The sequence below is a fragment of the Chroicocephalus ridibundus genome, chromosome 2, assembly GCF_963924245.1.
Source record: "Chroicocephalus ridibundus chromosome 2, bChrRid1.1, whole genome shotgun sequence".
Taxonomy (NCBI): domain Eukaryota; kingdom Metazoa; phylum Chordata; class Aves; order Charadriiformes; family Laridae; genus Chroicocephalus; species Chroicocephalus ridibundus.
The window spans coordinates 20278801-20302108 of record NC_086285.1 but is presented as its reverse complement, the minus strand read 5'-3'; the positions used below and the strand labels follow the sequence as shown (position 1 = coordinate 20302108).

General features: G+C 44.2%; 1 protein-coding gene across 1 annotated transcript; it reads left to right on the top strand.

Moving 5' to 3' along the window:
• The first annotated feature begins 13332 nt into the window (after window positions 1–13332).
• Window positions 13333–22478, top strand: MSRB2 (methionine sulfoxide reductase B2). The gene is made up of 5 exons (XM_063324669.1): window positions 13333–13509; window positions 14543–14649; window positions 15642–15718; window positions 19611–19758; window positions 21411–22478. Exons 1-5 carry the CDS (start codon window positions 13401–13403, stop codon window positions 21513–21515), a joined length of 546 nt encoding a protein of 181 aa, XP_063180739.1. The 5' UTR covers window positions 13333–13400; the 3' UTR covers window positions 21516–22478.
• The last annotated feature ends 830 nt before the right edge of the window (window positions 22479–23308 follow it).

Below are 23308 nucleotides of genomic sequence, written 5' to 3'. Positions count from 1 at the left end.
GCTAAACAAATAAAAAAAATACTACACAACCTTGTATAATGTGGAATTTGATGATCCAAAAATGTTGGATGAGGGTTGGTTTATGTCTTTCACAATTTTTAGCTTTGTGTTAGCTGAGTTCTGTCACTTCAAAATTGTAATGCATTTGGGTTTCAGAAATAAGATCTAGGTAGCATATAAACACTTAAATCCCATATTGTTGCTTTGAAAACTGCAGTTTAGTTGTCAAGTGAGTCACGAGGTGCCACACTTTTTTATTTGATGATTCCTGGGGACCTGTAGCTGTGCCTATGCCCTGGTGAAGAATTCCCCCAGCCTTGACACGAGCTGCCCAGCTCACACTCATTCCAGGTCTGGATCCGAAAACAAAATGTTCAGAAGTTTCTGCAGGGCTCAGCTGGGGGAATATTCCCAGGACATGCCCAGCATACACCGTTCGGCTTGGGCCAAGCCTGAGTGAAGGGATCACCTACCTTCTTTTCAGGACCAGACCAGGAAGGGCCTCAAATTTTCCTTTTACGTAATGGTTTGGTTGGCAGATCGGTCACTCAGGACATGGAAGGGGTCTGGCTTGATACCGTCCTCATCATGAACAAAACAGTCTGCAGCTACCTACTTGCCAGGGTGTATTCTAGTCACTAAGCACTCTTCAGCCCCCTTTTTGAAGCTCTGCTGTCATGTAGAAAAGAATGCAGGATTTATAGACTATAGAAACAGAAAAGTTGGACAACCTCTTCAGTCTAATATTAAGTTAGGTTTTTTGCTTTGGGAAAAGAGAGTCTGGGTCTCCAGTGCCCACTGCTGGAAATGTTCTTACAGCTTACTGCGTGTCTATTGTAAAATGTAGGAACTGTACCCTACCTAGAACAACACGCTCCTGGGCAGGAGCTCTCCTGCACGGTGAAAAGCTGTCTTAACCAAAGTCAGGAACTGAAAGGAGGTTCATTCCTCCACAGCTGTAACCATTGGACAATTACACAAAAGTAGGCCTCATGGCCGGCAGCTGTGCAGAATGGAAACCAAATGAGACATGCTCAGCTTCTTGAGAGAGAGGGCATGTAGATGATTATCCCAGGGCAGTGATGCGGACCGTAGACCCTGATTTGAAAGAGGCACCTCTAAGTCATCCTTACTGTGATGTCTGTGCTTCTCAGAGAAGATAGCATGAGGACACCATAGTCTTGGTTCCCCTAGTTCACTGGAACCACTTAACTTCAATACTGGCTGTGCTGAACTTCAGTGCCCTGCTCAGCTTGATGCTTATTGCACGGTCTGTTCCAAGGCACCTGGAACTGACACACCACAAATGAACACACGCTCACCCCTGCCACACGTTTTCATGAAAAAGAATTTTGATTTTGATTTGTCACTGAAAAACACAACGTTTAATATATAGCACATCTGCATATCAAGAAATACAAAACCGGATTGTGTTGATGAAAGGTCAGACGTGATTTCGAACTTTCTAATGAACACGAAGCAGCAAAGCAGCAGACCGAAACTGGTGGCGCTGCCAATGTGATTTCAAGTTGCAATACAGCTTTTGGTGTGAGGGAGTCTAATGCTTCGACCCTGCACACTTCTCTGCCGTTGCTTGTTCGGTGTGTGCCGGAACCATCGTGGATAAGGGGATTTTAAGTGGATAATTCCGGGCTCTTCAGTTTTTGGCCGAGGCCTGTTTCTGAGGGGTGCTTCTGGTGAACACCTCGCTGCAGAAGTGGATTCCTCTGATTTCCCCAAGCAGATGCAGAGGCAGTACAGGTTGCTGGCAGCAGCAATACCAGCACTTCTGTGCTTCCCTTCGGTCGCCCTTGATCCCTGAGCAGTAGGAGCACTGAGGTTAACTTACACTTGTTTTATCTCTATGCTAGCAGGGAACAACTGTGTAATTTATAGAAATAACCCATTTCAAATAGTTTCCAATTGCGCATTGCTAAACTACAGCAGTGGCAGAACGTCACTCCCTCAAACTGTACTCCCTTGCACGGTAGAAATTGAAACGAACTCTTCCTCCAGTAAATCTCTGCCACTGAGCCCGAGAAGAATCCAAGGCTCTTAGAGCAAAACATGTGTTTCTTTTCTGACCCAAGAGGAACTTTTTTTTCTGTTATTTTTGACATCAAACTTGACTTCAGGGAAAAACAAGTCTTTACTAGTAAATATGGGGTTTGAATGATGACATATTATTTCATTCATAGCTCCTGTGTATGAATCTGCAGCTCTTCTACTACATGATTCATTTCTCCATAAATCCAGCTCATTATCAACGCAAAGTGTCAAAATGGAGACTGCGCAGAGGCAGTAGACGTTTACTGGCTGGCGGGACAACTTAATTAAGATAGAAATGTGCACTAATACATTTATTATATTCATAGCTCTCTTGCTGGTTTATACAAGAGTCTTCTCCTCCAAACACATTGGTAGTACCTATTTTCCTTCAGAAGACTGAAAATAAGCAAAAATAAGCCCCCTGTAATTTAAAGCCTGAAGACAGCTTGTGCCATCGCAGCAAAGTAAAAGACTGGCCGTACAGGCTCAAGCCAGGAGCCTAGCCAACCACGTGTCCCATCGCCAGCAATGGCCAATATAGAAAAGGTTAAGAACATGGCACAAATACATTTACACGTTTCCAGAGTGCTCTGGCAGTGTTCAGCGTTTGCAGTTCAAGGACTTCCTATGTGTCGATGTATTTAATATCCCTTAAAGTTTTCTGTCTTCACTATGCAAAGAAGCATCTCCTTTGTTGTCTCTGGAAATTACATGCTCAACACGGCATTGCGGTTCGTCCCCCAGGCCTTCAAAATACACAATTTCCGTATGCAATAAAGGATTTGGCCATTATGCCTTTGTGACATCCTGAGCTGCTAAATGCAACAGTAAAATGGCAGCTCTTATGCTCCACTAGGTAGAAGGTCCAAAGTTCCAGGAGATGCTTTTTTAACTTCATGGACTTAGCCCATTTCATGTATACACTCTGTTGCCTCTGATCTTAGAGGATGGTGAGACACACCGGAGAAAGAGTCTGAAGACCAGGATGTACCCAATAAAGACAAGCCCAAAGTTCAAGACTTAGGAAAGAATTAAATACACAACTCTTGTGCCTCTTGTATCTTCCTTGATTAACTAGAAGAATACATCTGCCAAGCTTCATTCCTTCATTCCCATGGCTTCACTCCCACAGTGTAAGGACCAGCTAGCCAGCCAAAATGAGAAAAATGAGTCTTTCACAGTTCTCTTGAATATTTTGGTTTGTAGAGTCCCACAAGCTCCCGAAGGTGTTCTCCAGTTACTGTTCCTGCTCTGCCTTCAGAGACTGGTTGTGAAAATGGGGTCTCTAATCCTGTGCCAGAGTTCTTAGTGCTACAGAGCTTGGAGGGCCAGGAAGGAGGTTCAGTGGCAGCTCCGTTTAAAAACCTCAAGGATTTCACTGGTGTATGAAAATGGGCAGTCAGCAGAGTCACATTTATTGATTTAGTCACTCAGATCTATTTATTTTATACTACAAAGGTTTTCATTCTTCATAAGCCTTTTTTTTTTCCATAACAAGGTACCACCATGCGACAGCTGCTGCCGCCGGGGAGGTGACAGTTCAGGCAGCAATAGCAGGTTTGGGCCACTGGGATATTTGGTACTGTAGTGCGAGATGTTGGCTAAAAATTCCTGCTATAATGATCAATTGTCAGGGTCCTGAGTGAAGCAACAGGCCTTAACAGCCCTGACCCGCCATCCCCAGCCCTGCCCGCAGCCCAGCACCCCATTTCAGCCCAGCCCCGGTGCCACCATCCCCTGCCCCCGTGATGGGAGTTACAAACAAGTAACCAGCGTGGCCTGTTGGGTGACAGCTGGCACAGAGGAACACAGCACAAACCAAAGTGACAGCTTCTGTGGATGGTGAAACGTCACTTGCGTCAAGCCACAGGTAACGGGAAGAAGCATTCTCGCATCCAGTCTGTGCGCCTATTAGTATTTATCCTCATCATCTTAACAATGACCCCTTGTCTCAGGGGATGTTTTTTTCACAAATGAGTTGAACTAATAAAAAGATTTGGTATCCTTCTCTATCCTTAAAAAAAACCCAAATGCAAAGCATTGCTCTGTGGTAGGAGCTGGGGTGTCCCGTCCCGAAACACTGGGGCAGGGCAGTCCCCCCAGGCACGGTGCCCATGCAGCGTGGTCCAGCCACACCAACCAGGCCAGCAGGGAACCAGGAAGGCATGACACTTGCTGGAAACCATAGCTCTGAGACAATCAAGATGCGTTCAGAAAGTTATTATTTATACAATAAAAGCATCATCGAAGATGACCAGTACGTTATTCATGATACTGGCCTGTGTAACAGATCATCTGTTAACCCGCTCTCTCCTTTCTTTCCTTCACCTTCCCTCCTTTTTGTTTTTGCTCTCTTTTTGCATCTTCTCTCGAGGACTTTTCCACACGCAGAAGCACAAGTACAGCAGCACACATCAACGCACGTGAGCTGGAAGACCTGTGTTGGCCGCCCGCGTGTGTGTTCAGCCCGTGTTCCTGCAGGTTTGTAGCCTACGTGTTAAGGCATGTCTGTCCAACAAGACATACTGGGGGGTGGTGTCTGGGGATGCTGGGAGCCACTTGGGGTCATAACACGGAGCAAAGTATCCACAGCTGGTGGTGGGACAAAGGACCTTGACAAAAGACCTCTTTTTCACCTGTGTGAACTATTTCCCTGAACTACAGAAGCTAAAAAAGAGCTCTTTCAATGCTGTACATTGGACCTATGTGAGGCACTGGACATTTCAGAGGGATCCCACCGAGACGCTGAGAAGTGGGGCTGGCCATGCCGTGAGCTCCGGGAGGCAGGACTGTGCCTGCGGAGGGCAGGGGTGGGAATCAGCGGGCAGCCAAAATACGTTAACTGCTGAGCGCTGACCCGCACATCCAAAACACCACGACGCGCTACACAGAGGGGAAAACACAGAAGACAGCGCAGATACCCACGTACAACCACCTACTGGCACATCCAGACTGCAGACCTTCTACCACTACCTGTGCCGAGGTGTCTCCTCCCCTCCCCGGCAGCTGCACCTCTCCCCAAACCGCACGAGGGAAACCGCCAAGGGACTCTGCTCCAGCATTTTGCCATGGGCTTTGCGTTACAGCTATGGGGACTTGGGGCATGGTTTTTTCACATTGTTTACCAGTACGGCTCTTACAGCAGAACTTTACCCTCTTAATCAGCCAATTATTTTTTCTGTTACACAGACACTGGCTTTGACACCGAAAGATATCAGAAACATTGGAATAACTTTATCTGGCCTTCCTTGTCCACTATGGCCCAGGCAGAACTTACAGTTCAGGTACAGGTAGCGCATGAGCAGAAATGACAGAAACACAGACATGCACACACGCACGTCTTTGACCTATAAAAATGTTATTTGTAGGACATGGACGAAATTAGTGTATCAGAGACACAATGAGCTAGTAAAAGCTTTTCTTTCATTAAGCAGTGAGCTTATTTGCATGCTAATGAACCAGCTAGTTCTTCCAGCTCGTTGATGTTTCACTGACATGCTGAGATGCCATCTATGGAAACCATGTGCAAAGCATAATTGAAGTCAGTTCTTGCTTGAAGTTGGATAAACGTTGGGGGAAATATAGCAAGATGAGAAAAGCAATCACACCAAAGTAGGCAGCAGGTCCTGTCGCCCATGAGGTCCTCTGCCCGGGCTATACCCGCCTACACAAGCGCTGCTTACAACCAGCTCTCCTCGTCCTAGTCCTACCTTGCAAGTGAGCACAGCAGAGGGTTTCTTTGGCCCTGTCTTCCAGCAGTCCTAATGCTTTATCAATGCAAGATCTCCTTGCTTATTTTAGAATAAGAGACAAAACAGGCTTTTCAGCAAAAGACTGTTCTAGAAAGTGCAGTGCCATTAGGTTTTGCATGGAGGCCCATCTGTGAGCAAACCTTTTCCAGTCTACATAAAGCTTTAGAGATGTCCACTGCGGTTGCTCCCTCCCTCATCCATACTGCATAAAACTGCCAAAAGTAACAAACTCCTCCATGGACTCCATAGTGTGTAACATCTTTCCCTTTTGTGGGGCCAGTGACGTGCAAGTTTGCTTTAAAACATGGTGATTAAGTTCTTGTGGAACAGGAACTGCTCCAAAACCAGTCCATTCTTCTGTTGCAAGAAGACCCAACCAGACACCTCAGTGCATGCTGGTCCCACGTCTAAATTACAGCTCATAGACTCAGTGTTCCCCATTTCTTCGTTATTGCTCTCTCTTGCTGTTTCCAGGAGATGTCCCTGGATTATCTTACTGTTCCTGATACTCATCTCTTGTGTTTTCTAACTACATCCTTCTACAGATCAGCAGTGCTTCCTAGTTATAAGAAGGATTTGAAAAAAAACACACCATAGCATGTTTTTAATTCCTTTTTAATATGAACTTCTCCAAACAAGATGCTTTTAGTGACAGAGTTCGAAAGGAGATTCCTTAAAGGCCAAGTGTCAAAAGGATATTAAAGAGTCAAAAAGCTTTTCAACGTGTCACGTCATTAGTTTTAATTGGCATTAGGGAACAACTTATGAAAGGGTGGAGGTTCTGCTTAGTGTCTCAGGATGTAAGAGATTTTGGTACTGATATCTAATTTCCAAAGTTGGAAAATCAGAGCATTCTGCGACAAATGGGGATCTTAAGGCACAGTTTATCTATGGCAGGTCATACAGAAGGATCACATGCTGTGAGTGCCCATTCCTTTTCGTGACACAATTTTTGCTGTCGACTTCTAATGTAAGTGAGTTTAATCCTAGATCCACCTGCTATTAACAGGAGCTGCCGTACCAAAAAGAGAGCTAGATGACAAAAGGCTGGCACTTAGGTATAAATATATGAAAAAAAAGTCAGAGGTCGTAAGACCAAACATTGGATGAGTTTAGAGCTATTCAGGTATTAAACTCCTTCAGGAATTCCCAATGACGAGACAGCTAAGTACCAGGAATTGACAGGGACTGGGGCTTTGCAGCACTGGGCCAAATTTTATGTTGGGTGTAAGTATCTCATGGCAGTTTCTGCAAGCCAAGCACCGTGTAGCAGGTGGCATGTTTCTAAAATACAAATAAGAGGAAGTGCAGGGTGAGTGCAGGATGCAGTGCTACACGCACCAAGGAGCACGCTGCTCCGTTGGCCAGGGCGCCTTCTTCAGAGCGAAACCTCGTGCCAGAAATCTGTGGTTATTTACACAGGGACTGGTCTGAAGCTTTTGTTACCGTGGGATAGAGGAGGGATAAGAAAGGGGCCATCGCCAATTTAGAGTGGTGGTGTCACTTGCCGTGTGTTTGCTGACCACAGAAATACAGTAGTAAACAAAAGCACAGATTTCAGTCAGGTCTGTGCTCAGTTTTGGTGCTGAAAGCCACTGGACATTAGGTATGCTAGGAAGGTGTCTTTGCTTGCCACTCAAAAATGAAAGCAATGCGTGCTAACGAACATGCTAGCAATACCTGACCTACCAGTATTTTCCCCTGCTAGGTGAATGGCAGTCCGGTGTGGAAACAAGAGGTCTGTGTAAAACCTAGAGCCTGCTCTGATCCTTTCTACCCTCTTCCTACATAGCAAATATGGACTAAAACATCTACAGCAGCAGCATTTACTCAGTACAGTGTTTTAAAAGGCTCCTAACCTACAGTTCCCATAGAGGTAGATGTCCCTGCAGATCTGGCCAGTGTTTATATCACGTGAAGCTGGAGCAGAAGTTTTTGCTCAGCCCAGAGCTGCTCAGATAGACTCTGGAAAGGCAACCCCGTTCCTGCGGGAGCTGGGCCAGACTGCCCATTTCATGAAATGGAAAACCAGCTCATGCCTTGAGAATGCTGGTTTTTCCAACTAGTTTACCCAGCAGACAACTGGTGAGCATGCTGGAGACCAAGTATTATAACCAAATCCTGAAGTACTGCTGGAAGAATGAGTTTACGGCAGGCAAGTCACACTAGGCAAACAGAACCACACACTGTACACCTGCAAATCCCTCAGGCAATTTTTCGAACTAGATAGATAACTGGGGGGAAAAAAAACAACTAAGAAGCCTCCAAAACCCCAGATGCCTAATTGATTTTGATATTTCCCCCCTTCCACTGTTCATCTACTTTACCAACAGCCCTGTTCACTACTTCATAATTCTTACCTGAGTGAAATCAAGAGGCGAGTCCAGCCTCCCTGTGTTGCCCCGAGGCAGGTATCTCTTGCAGGGAGCCAGCAGCGTGTTCGAGTGCCCCACCAAACTTCTCCACAAGCCAGGGCACGGCCTTTGGGGCTGCTGAAAGCTCTGCCAAAACTGCTGCAGACCCAGGGCGTGTCGCTTCATACTGGGAAGAGGTGCTGGTGGCAGGAGGATTTACCCCGTAAAAAATACAGAGGACCAAGATATTGCTTCTTGGCCCCATAACTTGTTCAATTGCATCCATTTTTTAGTATAGGATTCCCAGAGGACAGATGCTGCTCGGAGTCCTTACCCACACCACACAAGCGAAGCAGAACTTGAACTCCCAGCTAAACCGTTACCACTGCCGGCAGCTCGGGCAGTGGCTGTACAAAAGAATTTAAGGTCATTCATAAGCAGCTGGGCATGCACACTCAGCCCCCTGCTTTCCGCCTATCTTCTAAGCCAAGAGCATTGCAGTGAAGATGAGTTACCAGCACAAAACCAGTGGGCAACTCTACCAGACATGCCTGCATCACAGCAAACGTGAGGTGGAGGAAAGGCAGAGTTTGGGGGGGGTTGGGGATTTTTAAGGAGGATGATTTTGTGCTTTCCCTGATTAGAAAAGGCATTAAAAATAAATCTTTTGGGGCTCACCTAAGAAAGAAGGAAAGAAGGTTCATAACCGCACTTATGTGAATCCCCAATTTCAAAATACATTTAAGATGAATAAGCGTGAATAAGATGTGTTATGGTGAGCCCTGCTCTTCAGGAATTCCTGTTTGCTGGGAAAGAGACAAACTGCTACCAGGTAAGTCAGTCCATTGAAGGGAGAGCAGTTTCCCCCAATCGGAGTGTGAAGCATGACATACTCTACTCTTAAATCATTTATATTTTACTTTTTTATGATGCAATCATGCATTAGCTTTTTCTGCATTTGTAATTAGAGGATAGAACAGATGGTCAGAGCTTAGTTCAGGGTGATAAATCCATTAAGATAACCTACAGAAAGCTGCTGCTGCGGCGGTTGCTGCCAAATAACCGTTTATTCAATGCTTTGTTGAGGCTTTGGGTACTGACTAGAAGAAGAACCATCCCAGTTCTTCACTGCCTTGAAGTACAAGGGATAAGAAATCACACACGAGTTTGGGGAATGTATTATTACTGTCTATGTGGCTCAAGGAACTTGGATGGTATGATATAGGGGGATGCATGGGGCAATCCAGGGAAATAGCCCGGAGTTGTTGCTTCCCAATAGCTGGCTGCCCCTGCAGATACATTCACCCCATCCCAGAGTGAATGTCTACTTTTCAAAGTGGACGAAATGTAGCTGAGCAAGTGGCCCGATTGCAGAGTGGAGTTTTCTATCAAAGAGTGATTGCAAAATACCCATTTCACTCTGAATTCATGTCTTCAGTCATTTTGCAAGAAATTTCTCAAAGCACTTAGAATCCCAGAATAATTTATGCTGGACAGGACCTAAAGAAGGCATTTGGTCTAATCCAACTCAAAGCATTTGTCACAGCGGACCAAACCTGTAGGTCTCTTCCATCTGGAACTATTCTATGCTATGCTATGCTATGCCGTGCTGTTCTAAATTCCATTCTCAGACTCCAGTAGAAGGCTCCTGCTTAAGCTCGTCCATAAATATGACCTTTTTTTTTCTAAAAACAGAGGTCAGAATAATTAGGTATCCTATAGCTTATGATTAGCAGAAAGAGATATTAAACCGTAAAGGAAACACGGCAAGAAATTGTGTGTTTGTTATTTCTGATGACCTCTTTGACCTGAATCACATCACGCTACTCCACAAATGAATCTCAGCAGAATCCATGGCTCAGCTTCAGGGAGGTTCAGATCTGCGTTCAGTCTCTCCGTGCCTCTGGAAACCAGCAACACCCTTTTCCAAGGTGCTTTTGCACTTCTGCTACTAATATTTTTTGCTGAAATCCCTTTCCATTGGAATTCAGCACCGGAGCATTACCACGTATCTTTGGATAACATTTCCATGCAGAAAAAGTATGTCCGTATACAAGGAGCTTAGAGTTTCATCACATCTGAGTGTCTAGAAAGTAGTTGTGGGGTTGTATCAAGTCTATCAGAGGAGAGGGAAGACTCTGCTGAGGAAGGATGTGGAGTTCCTGCGATCACCTCCTACAAAAGCTGTGAGGATTTCTGTGGGGAACATGGAGCCCACCACAGATATAACCTACCTACCGAAGTGCTCATGCTGGTCCCCTTTTCTTCATTCTCCGGGGAGCTGGGCACACAGGACCACCACATACGACAGGTCCAAGCTAAATTCTTGTATGATGAGCTCCCATGTGTTTCAACAGGAACATCCCATAGGAGGGGACATACATTAGGTGTGACAAAATCAGCAGAGGAAAACTGCATGCAAATGCATATAAAATAAAAATACCACTGTTTTGGTGTTTGCTTCCACACGTAGTAATGTCAAGGGGCTTTATTAGCAAAAGCTGCTTAAGCGGAGGTCTGAATTTGCACAGGGTTCATTTGATTTCTGCACCTCGCCGCTTCCTGGCTGACTGCTCAGTATCTGCCAGCGTAGGCATTATGTGATGCTCTGCTTGTCCCCAAAGCTGTCAGTCAAGACAGAGCCTGGGCTGGGAAATGGTTAGAGCCGAATAAATATTAGCAGGATAGCCTGGACCGTGACCGCTTCCCTCCTACTCTCACCTTCACCTGCCTACACACATGCTGCTGCTGCTGCTGCTGCTGCTGCCGCCTCGGCGCAAAGGAACGCTGCAGGAGGAGCCGAGGAGCTTCTCCCCCATCTCCACACATCTAATAAGACATTGTGCTTCTGATGAGTGACCCTTCCCTGGATGCGGCTTCTGTATGTGCTGGAGTCAGGTGACATTTTTAACAATAAACCCACTGAATTATGATTCAGGGAGAATTTACTTGAGAATTTACATAATGTAGCTAAGGGAGACTTTTAACTGCTTCCCCTTGTGCATAAGGGAGAAAAAAAAAGGAGGAAAATTAAGTAACAGCCTAATTGGCTTTTATAACAGTCTATGGGGAGAAATGCAGGCCGGTTCTCTGCCTAGCTACGAAGCTTGGTATGTGCTGTAACCATGGGAGGCAATATTACAGGCATGACAGGACAATGATTTGGTTTTTCAGCGCTGAAGATCTGAAAAATGAGATCCCTCCAGCCAGGGGGGTTGTTTTCTGCTTGAGGAAGACCTGTCATGCCGGTTTGGAGGATTGCAGGTCAGGCTTCTGTTGGAGGAAAAAATGGAGGATGCGATCTGCCAATGCAACACCTCCCATGTGGGTCACAGCCACTGGGATGAACAGGAACTGCCTCTTCCACCACCGCGCTCATTTTCATCAGGGGGTGGCTTGCGATAGACTGGATAACAGGGAGGATGACGAGGCTAGGGCTGACGAGCTTAATGCTTCCTGCTCCCCCTGCTCCCCAGGGCGCGTGGCCCAGGCGCCCGCTCCTCTCCTCCAGAGCATGAGGAACACGGCACCACAACGCACCTGTGTTGGTTCAGTTCCCACTGCCTCGAAACTGCCGCATTTTGGGGTAGTAACACTAGCAGAGACCTGCAAGGAAGATATTGACGGTTCATTTTTTATTGAATTTTGTCTTTTAAAAAAGCAGCAGTTAAATCAATGTCAATTGCACTAAAACATGCAAGTTTCAGGACTAATCACTTTCTCTCACCCTCCCTCACTTCCCAGATACAGTTCTTCAGGGAGAACTCCATTGATTGCCTGTCCTCAGCAGCAAACACTGCCTGACACCAAGGCCAGGAATGGGAGGGAAATGCGTGCCTTCCACGGAGAGAGCAGCAGCGAGCCCTGGGAGCAACACCATCACCTGCCACCACGTTCCAGACCTAAGCCATTTGCCAGAACTTGGGGAGTGTCAAATTGGGTCTCTCCAGAAGTTCCCTAACATGCTCCAATTCCCTCCTAAACCATGGCTAAATGACTGATATAAGATGCCATAGGGGTAAGCTAGAAGGGGTTTGGAAAAATCTTTCTCTGGTCTTCACTTCCCCAAATGGCTGAACATGGGAAAATGTCATCCTTCTGCTTACAGCATAGACGCTGCCCTCCACCAGCACTGAGAGCCCTGGCGAAGCCCTCTCCTTTGTGTCCAGCAGCCCCACTGCCCTTCCATCCCGAATCATGGTCCTGAGGACTCACAGGCATCACATGTCCAAGATTTTTACGGAGGTATCCTGACTCCGCTCCACTGTGTCTCATTGTATAGGACAAAGCCATTAACCAACTGGGTGTCCCCCTCTCCCCGGCCACTGCAGACAGCGAATGCGATGATCTACAAGCCCTGCTGCTGTCCCTCTTTCCATGCACAGCTTAGTGCATCCCAGCAGAGCATTTGATTACGGCCGTGGTATGGATCATACGCTGTGCTGGATATCCTTGGCTGCCATCGAACTCACCGTCTTAGACATGAGGTTGGCTCAATAAGAAGGGTATGTATATACAAGGCTGATCACACAACACTTCTTTTTTAGCTTTGACTTTAAAATTATGCTAGAAGAATTAGACTAAAAATAAAGTTATTTTGCATTAAACACCATTATTAGCTTTGTTATCTGATGCAATCACAACAGTTCCTTCCACATCATTCAGTAATGATGAACTAATTCCAAATTAGAAAGGGAGCTACTGGAAAAAAAGCAGAGAACAGCAGTAAGGCTTACCCTGGCAAACTGACTTGTGCTTAGGTTCACCTTCCAAGCACAGGGGGCCAAACTAAAATACGTGTCCTATTACAGGTATATTTATAGGCCAAGTCAAAGCAGCTGTGACTGCAAATCACGCTGCATAAACAAGTAGCCACTTAAATAGCACCTCGCCTTTGCGATTACTTGATCAATATAACTAAGTGCAATGCCTATAACATGCATTTAAGAGAGCAAGAGCACTTTTGCATGCAAATACCGCACTTGTTCTCCCTAAAAACAACCTATAACAACTGCAAACAAATGCCTCGACAGGATTTTGTTGTATCTATGGCATATTTATGTCTGCAGCGATCGTTCCATTTTTAAGCTGATCTCTTTGCCTCTCAGTCAGAAGTGATTGAAACCTTTACCTACAAAGGCTGCATCGGTATTTAAGCGGGTGCTTTACTCATTGCTTTTGTAAGGTGCAATTATTTAGGTTGAACGCAGGGATTAGACGTCTCCCCCGGTCCCGCCCCGCCGATATGGCGGCTCGTCTGCTCGGGAGGATGCTCGGGAGCCGCCGCCTCCTCCTCCTCCTCCTCCGCTCCCCGGCGCGGGGCTCCGGCGGCGGCTGCGCCCGCCGTGGCACAGGTACATGGGGAGGGCGGGGGGGAAAGGGCAGGAGCAGCCCTGCAAGGGGCGGGCATCCTCGTCCCCGGTGTCCTCTAGCCCGCCGGAAAGGGCTAAGGCAGCCTGCTGTGGGTATTGCTCTTGAACGGGCAGGCTACACTACAGTTTTTATAGTTACACTGTAATTTGCAAATTCCGTTTTTTTTTTTCCCCCTGCAATATCACCTCTGCCTTGCAAGAGATGAATCCAGGGAAGTGTTTATCACTCAGGAACTGATTTTTTTTTTCAAGGATCCTTGATGGGATCTTCCAGGATGCTGATGGGAGATAAGCGTGGAGGTTGTTCCCCACCTTAGACTTTTTGATTAGGAGGGAATTAAACTATTTTACTCATTGTTTTTCTTTATTAGTTCTTCATTAATTCTTTGCCAATCCCATACCACCATAAATGTTCTGCATGCTGAGTACAGATTCATAGGAGGCATTGCTGGAGGTTTGCACCATGATGGGTGACTTCTGCTCTCCTGTTCAGTGTCCCTCACATAACTATGGCCCCATTTCTTTTGGGCTATAGGTGTTGCTTTCTTCCAGTTCTCCCTCTCAGCACCACTTTTCACTGAGGCTTGCGGAAGTTGCTAGTCTTTAATGGCCCATAAATGAGCATTAGTTCTGATTTCCAAGGGTTTCCAAGAGGCAAACTGCCAAAGCTTTCAGTGATACCCGGGGATGAAGAAGGAGCACCATCAGACCAGCAGCTATCCCAAGCCAGGACAGAGAGCTGCGCCGGGAAAGTGGATGGTACCTTGGGTCGTAGGTGTCCCTTTCCATTCAGTGGCGCGCTGGAGCTGCTCTCCATACACAGCACACAGAATGGAAAGCAGATGCAAAGTCCTGCACTCGCCCATGCTCTTGTGTCCCTGAGCTGCCCTCCTGTGCCCTGTCTGTACCCACAGAAACTTGGGGAGAATTGAGGTGATGGCAGAAAACATCAACAGTGTCTAAGTTAAAATGGTGTTAAAAATCATACAAATTAACTTTCTGTATCTAATTGAAGACACAGGCTCTCTGACTAAACAAGCTGAAGCAACTGTTGCTACGGACTGGAAAAAAAAATTGACTCCAGAGCAATTCTATGTTACAAGAGAAAAAGGAACCGAACCGGTGAGCAAAAGCACGGATGTTATCCAAGGTTAAGCCACCTCCTCTGCCTGTTGGGCAGAGAAAAACCTGCTGTGGGGAGCTGCCACCACTCAGTTTCTTCAGAGGTTTTCCCCTGCCTTTCTGTAGATGAAGGTTAGACTCAACACACTGAACTGTGTGCGTTTTGTTCTGACCCAGACTGGTTTGCAGATGAAAAAACATTCTGCATTCTTTTCATATTTTGTTTTTGCTGTTTTTTTTTCTGGGATACTTTAATGCCAGCTCAGCCGTCTGTGTGGCAGTAGTGGAGGCCTCTCCTGAGGGGAGGGAGAAGATCATATTTTTGTCCTATAGTCTCCTTTTTTTGACCATATGTAGATTAGCCATGGAAATATTATACATAGCACTGCATTCAGGAGCCAGGTTATCCCTCGTGTGCCAGATCACCCACCCACCTGTCCCTGCACTTTACTCCCTTCTGTGATGGAGGCCACAGTGTTGTGGGTGGAGAGCCGGTGTCCCTAGCCCAGAGACAGGGATTCTGCGTGTGTGGAGCGTGTACCATGGGATTAAATCATGTGAACCATGCCCAAATCCTTCTCTGCAAAATAAAGATCCCAATTCCAGAGCATGCACGGAGGAGGAGAGTCCCTTTGTAGAGACACTTTAAAGCCGTGTCACTCCACAGCAGAGCCCTGGTCTTTGGGGTCCTGCACATGTCACAAGTTCCTCGGAGGTCACGACTCCGGCCCTGGTACCTGGATGATTTATGCATCTGACTGGTCTCAAAGTTTCTTGGGGCAGGGGCTAGTCTTCACTATTAATCCAAAGGCATCCTCCCCTTCATTTCTTTAGGCTGCTAATGTTTGTTCTTCAAAGCCCCCCTGTGAAGCCTTCTTTTTATGGTTTTTCTCCTGTTTTGAATCTGATTCCTACATGCTTGTTCCAGATGGTGAGCTTTTAAAGACCTGCATTATTAACTTCTCTTTTTTTTTTTCTTCCTTTTTAAAAAGCCATTTAGTGGGATCTATCTGAATAACACAGAATCGGGAATATACTACTGCGTGTGCTGCAACGCCCCACTGTTCAGGTAACATCCTTCAGATTTCACAGCGTCCTTAAAATTCTGTATCTGTGGCAGGAGGGGCAGTGTGTTTCCATGAGAGGAACGGAAAGCGTAGGTCAGGAGAACCATCCTTTGGTGCCAGAGTGGTATGTATAAGATCTCCAGCATACCTGTGGTGATACGGGTACATGGTATGCCCTTTTCTTGAGCATACGAGGGTCTCCAGTGGCCAGCAGACAGCAGCTGCTACATGAGGGTCTGCCTTTTTCTCCTGCCATACACACTGTCCTTTTTGCTTGATAATAACTCTCTGCTAAGAGGTCCCTAAGCCACAAGTTTCCTCAAATGAGTATCGCTGTATGTTTGCTCTTCCACAGTCATCTTCTGCCCCTCATGCTACTGGGCTGGAGAGACCTTTGGTCTGCCTTAGTCTGGCTGGGTTTACTGCTGGGTCCCTCGTACTGGAGCTGAGACTTTCTCTTCACCCCCACCCCCTTCTTGTTCCCTAAATTAAATTCCACTATTTTTGCCTTTTTGGTTACATCTACTTTTTAAAACCTGACCGCGAACGACTGCGCTATTAACCTCTGTGCTCTTTACAATACTATATATTTTGCAACTTCATTAAAGTCTAAGTAAAAGGAAATAGAGTGCCTCGAAGTAGGATGTGCAGAGGGTGTTCTGTTCTCTGTAACTGAACCAGAAAAGACAGTTCCTCATAGTTTTGATCTAGAAAATAGCCTTTATTTATTCCCAACTGAGAGTTCAATGGAATATGGCCGATATGCCCATTTTTATGAAGACTTTAAAGGCTGCATCACAAATGGGAAGCTGAGGAACAGGAGATCTGGGTAGTAAGAAAACAGGAAAAATGTAACGGCCGTATTAAAAATAAACCTAAACTAAGCAATTAAATGGTAAAATCAGAGGCTGATAATTGTGAACAGTTAGTTTTCCTTTGACCAAGTACAGAAAACTGTTGTTATGCAACTGAACATTTGCTTAAATGTATCTTTTTCTGTAGAGGTTTGCTAATAAACATTCTTAAATAAATTTATTTCAGAAGCTAATGCAGCATTGCAGAATATTCTGAAGACAAATACAAAACCTAAAAATATCTCTGGAAAATTCAGATAAATTAGAGAAATTTTAAATTACTAAAGCTGTGGATGAGTTCCTTCCATTCCTTCAAATGTTCCTTCAATTTAGCCATCCTTTATATTAGAAAATAGATATTGACAGGCCAACATGAAGAGAGATGAACACTGGAGGGAATTGCTTCTGCTGCTAAACTAATAACAAAACAAAAATATAACCAAACAATCATGCTGCTTTTTGCAGTATCCAGCTCTCAGAGAATATAAGTACCTTTGTTTAAAGCATAAAATAATGCTGAGCCTTACAGACTGATACAGGGAGATGAAAAAAAAAAAACTTAACAGAAAAAAACTTTTAAGAAAATTATTAAATGTGCAAAATAGTCTGAAAATCTATTTTCCATGAATGCTTTATGTTGTGGAGGACACTAAGAATGAGGGATAAAATGGTATTTGATAAGAGATTCATTCATCAGGTTTATTTCCTAGTGCATTAAAAATGTCCTTATTTTTTCCAATGCATTAGATCATTAGCTACAGGTAAACACAAAGCATTTCCTCCTTTCTTTCAAAGTATACGTGTGTGCATATATTTATACCAGAATTTATTAACTTCTGCTATGAAATATTCATTTGAAAGAGTTGGAAATACATGGAACAACCCCCTAACCTTTATAGATAGCAAATTGTTGTGCTTTAATGAAATCTCAAACCTCCACCGAACCATAAACCTACAGCTGAGATTCATACAACAAAAAGCACTTTTTAGAATTATCTGGATTCCATCCAGGACGACTGAAACAGGGATCAAAGTAAATGACATGTGCTGGAGGAATGGTGTGTCGAAGGCTAATCTAATGCATATGTTTAGGGAAAGTCCATTTATCCATAAATTAAGTGGTGAAATACTTCAAAGGACAAATATGATCCTGAACAGCAATATTTTGGGGTACTAAAATGTTTCTATTAGGGAATCTAAGTGATATTACTGTTAGTAAAACCACACAGAAACCATTTCTGTTGAGACCTAGTTTAACAGCTCAAAAGATTGATCCTTTAGCAGTGGAAAACATCTACAATAAACTTAAGCGTTGTGAGCGGCATGTAAGGAATCGAGTCAGTCAGGGTCAGACGCGAAGCCCACAAAGCATTAAAGACCTTCCTTGACTCTACAGGGTTGCAGAGAGAATCCTCATATCTATGTATGAATACGCAGAAAGATCCCTGTGTCAAAAAAAAATGAAGGGTTCTGATTGAAATCTTTTGAAAATAAAAAAGAAACAGCACAGGTATATGTCAGGGAAACTTGGAGGGCATGTACGGACATTTATGTTCCCCCAGGTGATTCTTTGGGATCCTGGGGCTGGCAGGTACAGTGTTCGTGAGGTTTGCCCTCTTTGGCTGGAATGAAATAGGCCTGGAGCCCTACATCTGCAAACTGCATTTGCTTTGGTGCAGCCTGCTTCTCTGCTGTGTCCTTATTTCTCCCCATTTTTATGGAGGGGTGGAGGTAGGAGAGCATTTCTCATGGATCTTTGTGGATTGATGCAAAGGACTGAGCAGCAGTCCCCACAAAAACTAACCTTTGGTCATTCTGTGTTTGAAAATCCTCTTTTATTTCCACATTTGTATTCTTTAAAGACAGCTCTGTACAGTTAATTATAAAATGCATGCTGAAGCATGCACTGTTCTTTGGGTTGGATTTTTTTAAGCTTTCTGCCCAGCTTGCTTGTCTTGTCTTTCTAAAAGGCACTGCAAGTAGGATATGCAGGTTTTTCTTCACTGTATTAATATCCTACCAAAATATATGTGATATATACTAGATATCTTGTTTAAATTCTGCATTGACTGATGGACTAATCCCCTGGATTATAGAAAACTGCTGCTGGTGTTGGTGTCTCCATCTACCACTAGATGCCAGTAAGAGCATTGGGATTGTGAAACTGGGATAAAACAAGGGAAACCGGGAGGAAAACGGTTGTGGTGGGTCTCCAGACCACTTATCCTAGTAGTATGTGAGTCTGTCTTCATTTCTCGCTTTAACTCACACTAGGTCACTCTTCGCTAGGAGAAAGTACTTATTGCTATCAAAGCTCGCACGACTTTAAAAAGGAGGTATTATCTCATTTCTGTATGCTAAATCCCAAAAATATTTTCCAATATGATCTAGGTTTTCATACGCAACTAAACAGGCTTGATAATCCTGGATGTTAACAGGAGGCACCCATAAGTTGAGAGCCTGTAGTACTGTTTCTGATGGCTGTGATTATCTCTTGGGAAAAGTAGATCTTTGTGCTGTAAGGCCTCGTCATTGGTTGATTGAAGGTTTGAGCAAGGCTCTATTTGATTTTCCAAAGCAGTTTGATGGCTGACTGCAGGCCGAAGATATCATTGGACATGAGCCTGGTCCGGTGGCCCAACCCAGCCATTTTCCATACTTTGTTTCGTCTTGTAAACTCTCTTCTCTGAGGTTGTAGTGTATTGGGCCACACTTCGAACAGCAACTTTGCAGGTGTAATTCAGCTAAACAATGTGCTCAGTTGTTGGAAAAACCTTTTTTCAAGCTTTATAAAATGCCAACCTGTCAGTGAAATAGAAACAGTGAGGCAAAAGCTCCTGCCGTGGGCTGATGGAGAATTCCCTTTGGAAAAGTGCTTCCAGCACAGTTTGATGCCAGTGAGAAAACTTCTACTGTGCCAAATATTATTAATAGTAGTACAAGACAGAGATGAGGAAAAAAGCCAATGTCCTTATTAAAACCAGACTTTTTTATAACATCTCTGTTATTAATTAACAAGAAGATCCGATTTCCACTACAGCTCAGAGAAGAAGTACAATTCTGGGACTGGATGGCCGTCATTTTCTGAGGCTTATGGTACTTGTGGCAGAGATGAAAGTAATACCAATATCACAAGACGACCAGATAACTCGTTGGGATCAACTAGAACCGAAGTCGTCTGCAAACAGGTATGTTTATTTTAGAGGTGATACCCAAAGATCCAAATCTTAACAAGTAAGTTTTCTTTGTGCCCGTGAATGAATCTACCTAAATACAGCAGTGAGAATTACGGTATCACTAGAACCACTAGAACCATTCTGTCTCACTTCTTGGTACAAAACACAAGTAGAGTTCAAAGTATCAAATATAGATAGTCAGTTTGGTGTGAAGAAAATGATGTCACTGGGGAGAGCAGTTGTGTAAGTATAGCCAAGAGCTGGAGTTTAGGCAGAATGTTTATTCAGAGGACCTTGGGTGAACTGCAGGATGTCACAACAGACAGTAGAAAGGACTCTGAGATTTAATCCACACATTTTCCCATCACAGAGGCGGTTCTTCCTAATTCAGTCCCGCTAAATGTTTGCTGAAGCTCTTCTTAAATTATGCAGTGATGGACACTCCACATCCTTAATAGGTAATGAGTTGTAGCCTTCATGTCTCCTACTGTTGGTTAGACACTGGGGAAAACACTGAATTTGCTTTGCAGCAGTTGAAACTTATTACTGTTTGCCCTGCACAGTGATGGTGGTGCCCTGCATCTTCACAACTATCTTCTATGGGTTCTCTTATTGCACAGAAGCCACCCTTCTATTTTGCGTGGCTATTTTGACTCCCTCCATCATCTCTCTTCTGATCTTCCTGTTGCTCTATTTTGCACTCCTTCCAGTTGATCCTTTTGCTTCTTGAAGGCCAGTGCAAAGCTGGACATAGCACTGTAGCTGGGCCTAGTCTGCATCAGAGATTCAAGGCTGTTTAGGTGCATTATAGATAGTGCTCCTGTCCTTACACTTTTACCTTGACCCATGGGCACATGACCCATACTTGTTTTGGGACCTGCTGTAATACCCAGGTCCTTTTTTCAAGAACTGCCACCCCTAATCATTTCTTCACAACCTTAAATCTGCACTATTTATTACTTTTGTTAAGGTATAAAAATATGCAACTGAGTTTAATGAATTGCTTCTTGGGCTGGGGTTTTGGGTTTTTTTTGTGTTGGGGGTGTGCGCGTCTGTCTGTTTTTCCAAGCTGTTAAGATTACTAGTACTGTCCTCCGGTGTGCTTGCAGCCATTTCTAGCAGGATTAGGTATTATCTGCAAATGTAACAAGCACCCGCTGCAGTCCATTATCATGGTAGAGTTCATGTTTGCAGTAATATCCAGCAATCGCCTTTCAAGAACCCCAGCTGAAGACAACCATCTAATTTTATAATGAGCCCCTGATAGCTATTCTGAGTCTAATTTTTTCCTATCAGTAATCTGGGGGGGGGGAATCCTCAGCTAACCTGTGAGAAGGACCTATAGTGACTGTCTCAATTAACTTGACATTTTCATTATATATTGGGATGTCTAGATTCTCCCATTTACTTCCCATACTTTCTGGCATTAGTACCTTTTGACTTCCTCTTCTGGGATCTGCTTGTCTGAGGGCAGATATTCTCCCACTGGCCAGAGGTGATTACTCCAGGATGTATTTCTAGTCACTCCCCAAGACTCCCCCACCTACTCAACTCAACAGTGAATTAATTATACAAGTTTCTTAATCCAGGATAGCACAGTAGGTACCAGCACAATATTGGTCCATAATTGCAATGGTAATAAGGGTACATCATTTCTGTTGCAGTGTGACGCCCATCTAGGCCATGTGTTTGATGATGGTCCCACACCTTCTGGGCAGAGGTTCTGTATCAACAGTGTTTCATTAAACTTCAAACCAGGCTCTGGTTAGTGAGAAGTGGATCTCTGTGGCTTACAGAACATCCTTTCACTGCACGTACAACAGGCTTGTGAAAAACTCTCACGCTTTTAATATAGAACTCAAATTTTAGTACTTATGCCATTGCAGCTTTGCTTTCCAGCTGTTATCAGTGTTGATAAAATACATATTTTTATGGCAACTCTTTAGCAGTTTGCCTTTTCATGGTTAGTGTGATGTAAGCGTTGATCTGTTTATTGTATATTTTTAATTTTAAAAAAAATCTATGCAATAGTTCCCATTCATAACTATCATCATTAACTGTATTGAGAATGCTGAAATTAAGTGCTCTCCTGACCTGACTTTGCCTATGCCGAACAATAGTTGTGGCACCTAGGAATACAGATGCACATGGCTGATCACGCCAGACCTTTTACTTCTGTAAAATCATCATATCATTCTAAAGGGAATAAAAAAAAATGTGAATTTCCAAATTAGGGTTGGAGGGGGGGTCTCCTGATGTGAGAGACCTTTAGCCAAGCCAAGTGACTTTTCCGTGAACCCATAAAAGCAAAGTCCTGATGGAGGGCCTAATTAAAACTATTCCAGGCAACAGAACCAGTGGAAGCACGGAGTCTTTCTTCTTTTAAATCAATTACTTTGATTCTGTGTCCAATAGCAAGGCTGAAGTAGGGTTTGCTCCAGAAACTTCCTCATACATAAATGATAATAATGTAACGATCTGTGTAATATCTCCAGACTTCTGTTATCACTTGTGTATTTCAGAATCCAAAACCAAAAATCAATGTGAAATTTACTGTATATGAAGGGAAAAAATCAGCATCAAAACACATGTTCAGTAAAGTGATGCTTTTGTTGAAAATACGCCTTGTCTGTTCTTCCTTGTACAAGTTTGTAAATACTTCTGTATTCTCCCAAGCATTGTCACCATGGTTTGCTGTAACAGCAAAATAAATCATATGTTTGTTAAATTGAGCTTTCCTGCTTTCAGATTTTTTTCCAGAGAAAATAATCTCTGAGTCAGAACATCAGCTTCGCTAAACTGGCTGGGTTTAAATGCTTCCCTGCTGAGAGTTACTAGGCAACATCTCATTTGGCTTTACCTATAACAGGCTGTTTCCATTCTCCCCACTTTGGTTGCCTCAGTAATAAAAAGGGTGTGTTCATTTACTGGTGTAGTCTTAAAACTGTTTAATATCTTCAGAAAATGGACCTCTATTGCACTGAATTTACTTTTGCTCACTCTTTCTTGGAGCTCTGCAGTTTTTCATTCTCCTGTACTTTCTACAGGAGAACTCTACAGTTTCTTAACTTTTAAAAACATCATACGAAGAGAGTGATCACTACAGCCAACCTAAACCAGAATGGCACAAAGGCCACCAGAGGTGTGAAGCAGCATAGATGAAGCAGACACTTGCTGCTACTGGTTTTATGTAGTGTATTGGTGGTGACAGCCACATTGTCATCAGAGGCATCTGTTAATGGCAACAGCATGCTGCTTTCTGTGTCTGTGCTGCATTACGCTCTGCCTTGCAGAGATCATAGAATCTTCAAGGTTGGAAAGGACCTTTAAGATCGAGTCCAACCATACACATGAAAAAAAAAACCCTACAATATCTGCCACTAGAGCATGCCCTGAAGTGCCAAATATACTTGTTTCTTAAATACCTCTAGGGATGGTGACTCAACCACCTCCCTGGGCAGGCTGTTCCAGTGCCTGACCACTCTTTCAGTAAAGTCATTCTTCCTAATATCTAATCTAAACCTCCCCTGCCGCAACTTCAGACCATTTCCTCTGGTCCTGT